The sequence below is a fragment of the Grus americana genome, unplaced genomic scaffold, assembly GCF_028858705.1.
Source record: "Grus americana isolate bGruAme1 unplaced genomic scaffold, bGruAme1.mat scaffold_82, whole genome shotgun sequence".
In the NCBI taxonomy this organism is placed as follows: Eukaryota; Metazoa; Chordata; class Aves; order Gruiformes; family Gruidae; genus Grus; species Grus americana.
The window spans coordinates 785,248-787,385 of NW_026562023.1; the positions used below are offsets into that span (position 1 = coordinate 785,248).

At 52.2% G+C, this 2,138-nt stretch overlaps 1 protein-coding gene across 1 annotated transcript; it reads left to right on the forward strand.

Annotated features, from left to right (window-relative positions):
* Positions 1–412: 412 nt before the first annotated feature.
* LOC129201177 (olfactory receptor 14C36-like) lies at positions 413–1,369 on the forward strand. Its single transcript, XM_054812327.1, has one exon. It carries the CDS (start codon positions 413–415, stop codon positions 1,367–1,369), a length of 957 nt encoding a protein of 318 aa, XP_054668302.1.
* Positions 1,370–2,138: the final 769 nt, after the last annotated feature.

A 2,138-nucleotide genomic window follows, 5' to 3' on the forward strand; every position in this document is an offset into this window, starting at 1 on the left:
TCTCAAGTCCAGTTTCTCTTTCAAGTCCATTGTGTGTGAGATCATCCTCCAACGGAGAGAGGTGTATAATTAGCACAGGGCACCTGCGTGGTGACCAGCAGATCACTTGTGGGCAGACCAGCTCTCCTGACTCTGCATTAGGGATCAGGGAGCCCTTTTGTCCCTCAGGGCTCACCAGTGTCCAGGCTGAGAGCAAGGTGAAAGATGAGGATTTCTGCCCCTTCAGGGAAGGTGCCCTCACTCAGCAGCACAAAGGTGAGCTCAGAAAAAGGAATTGAACAAAGTTCCCTCCCAAAAAAGAGAAGCAATTTTGAGGGGATTTTTTGAGAAACAGCATAGGACTGGCTCAAAGAAGTCTGCCCTGACTTGTCAATGTCTTCTTTCAACAGTTCCCCAAGCCCAGAGTGAACAAATGTCCAACGGCAGCTCCATCACCCAGTTCCTCCTCCTGGCATTCGCAGACACACGGGAGCTGCAGCTCTTGCACTTCGGGCTCTTCCTGGGCATCTACCTGGCTGCCGTCCTGGGAAACGGCCTCATCATCACTGCCATAGCCTGTGACCACCACCTCCACACCCCCATGTACTTCTTCCTCCTCAGCCTCTCCCTCCTTGACTTGGGCTCCATCTCCACCACTCTCCCCAAAGCCATGGCCAATTCCCTCTGGGACACCAGAGCAATTTCCTATGCAGGATGTGCTGCACAGCTCTTTCTGTTTCTTTTTTTCATTTCAGGAGAGTATTTTCTCCTCACCGTCATGTCCTATGACCGCTACGTTGCCATCTGCAAACCCCTGCACTACGGGACCCTCCTGGGCAGCAGAGCTTGTGCCCACATGGCAGCAGCTGCCTGGGGCAGTGGGTTTCTCTATGCTCTGCTGCACACGGCCAATACATTTTCCCTACCCCTCTGCCATGGGAATGCTGTGGACCAGTTCTTCTGTGAAATCCCCCAGATCCTCAAGCTCTCCTGCTCAGATGTCCACCTCAGGGAAGCTGGCCTTCTTGTGGTTAGTGTCTGTTTAGCATTTGGGTGTTTTGTTTTCATTGTGGTGTCCTATGTGCAGATCTTCAGGGCCGTGCTGAGGATCCCCTCTGAGCAGGGACGGCACAAAGCCTTTTCCACGTGCCTCCCTCACCTGGCCGTGGTCTCCCTGTTTATCAGCTCTGGCATGTTTGTCTACCTGAAGCCCCCGTCTGTCTCCTCCCCTTCTCTGGACCTGGTGGTGTCAGTTCTGTACTCGGTGGTACCTCCAGCCATGAACCCCCTCATCTACAGCATGAGGAACAAGGAGCTCAGGGATGCAGTGTGGAAACTCATGACCAGATGTTATTCCGATCCAATAAACTGCCCACCTTCTTCTGCATAGCATTTATTATGTAACTTATTACCGACCCAGCCTGTAAGCTGTAATTTTTGCTACTGGTGGTAGTGTTTTACTTGTAATGAGTTTGTCATCCCCTTTCTCATTTACTGTCTGCTTTTCTTTTCTTTTCTGAGTGGCTGTGTAAATGAAGATCCCTGCTCTCTGTGTGTTTAAACAAATAAAAAGGGCCCTGCAGCTCCTTGTTTTATCTTTTTTTTTGAGATTCTTCCTCCAAGACCTTTTTGGATCTGCAGGATCGTACAGAGCCAGGACTCATGGTTGGGAGCTAAGACATTCAGGCGCAGGAGAGAGGAGGTCAGTCTGTGCCTTTGGTGGCATGGATTGAACAGGAAGGTGTCCCAGGGAATTCATCACCCCCCAGCCTCTCTCATCAGCCATTTCCAGCACTGGCTGCTCACCCCACGTTTATGGGTTAGTCTTGCTACGAGGCCATCTCCACCATCCTGCTGGGCTCAGAGCCTGTATCATGGAAATGACCAGCTCTGCCTGGGCTCTCTTCTGGCCCAGACCCTGGCAGACCCTGGAGCAAGGCTGCCTCTGAAGCCACACATTGGACCTGGTTGGGGCTGAGTGTAGGAAGAATGGGGAAGAGTGCAGAAAGGAGGAGTTAGCAGTGAGAGACTGGGGTGGGTTGGCCCTGGCTGGACATCAGGCACCCACCAAAAGCCACTCTGTCACTCCCTTCCTCAGATGGACAGGGGAGAGAAAATACACGGAAAGGCTCGTGGGTCGAGATAAGGACAGGGAGAGA

What these genes read in the sequence shown, in the direction of transcription:
- LOC129201177 (XM_054812327.1), top strand. Translation starts at nt 413, where the DNA reads ATGTCCAACGGCAGCTCCATCACCCAGTTCCTCCTCCTGGCATTCGCA.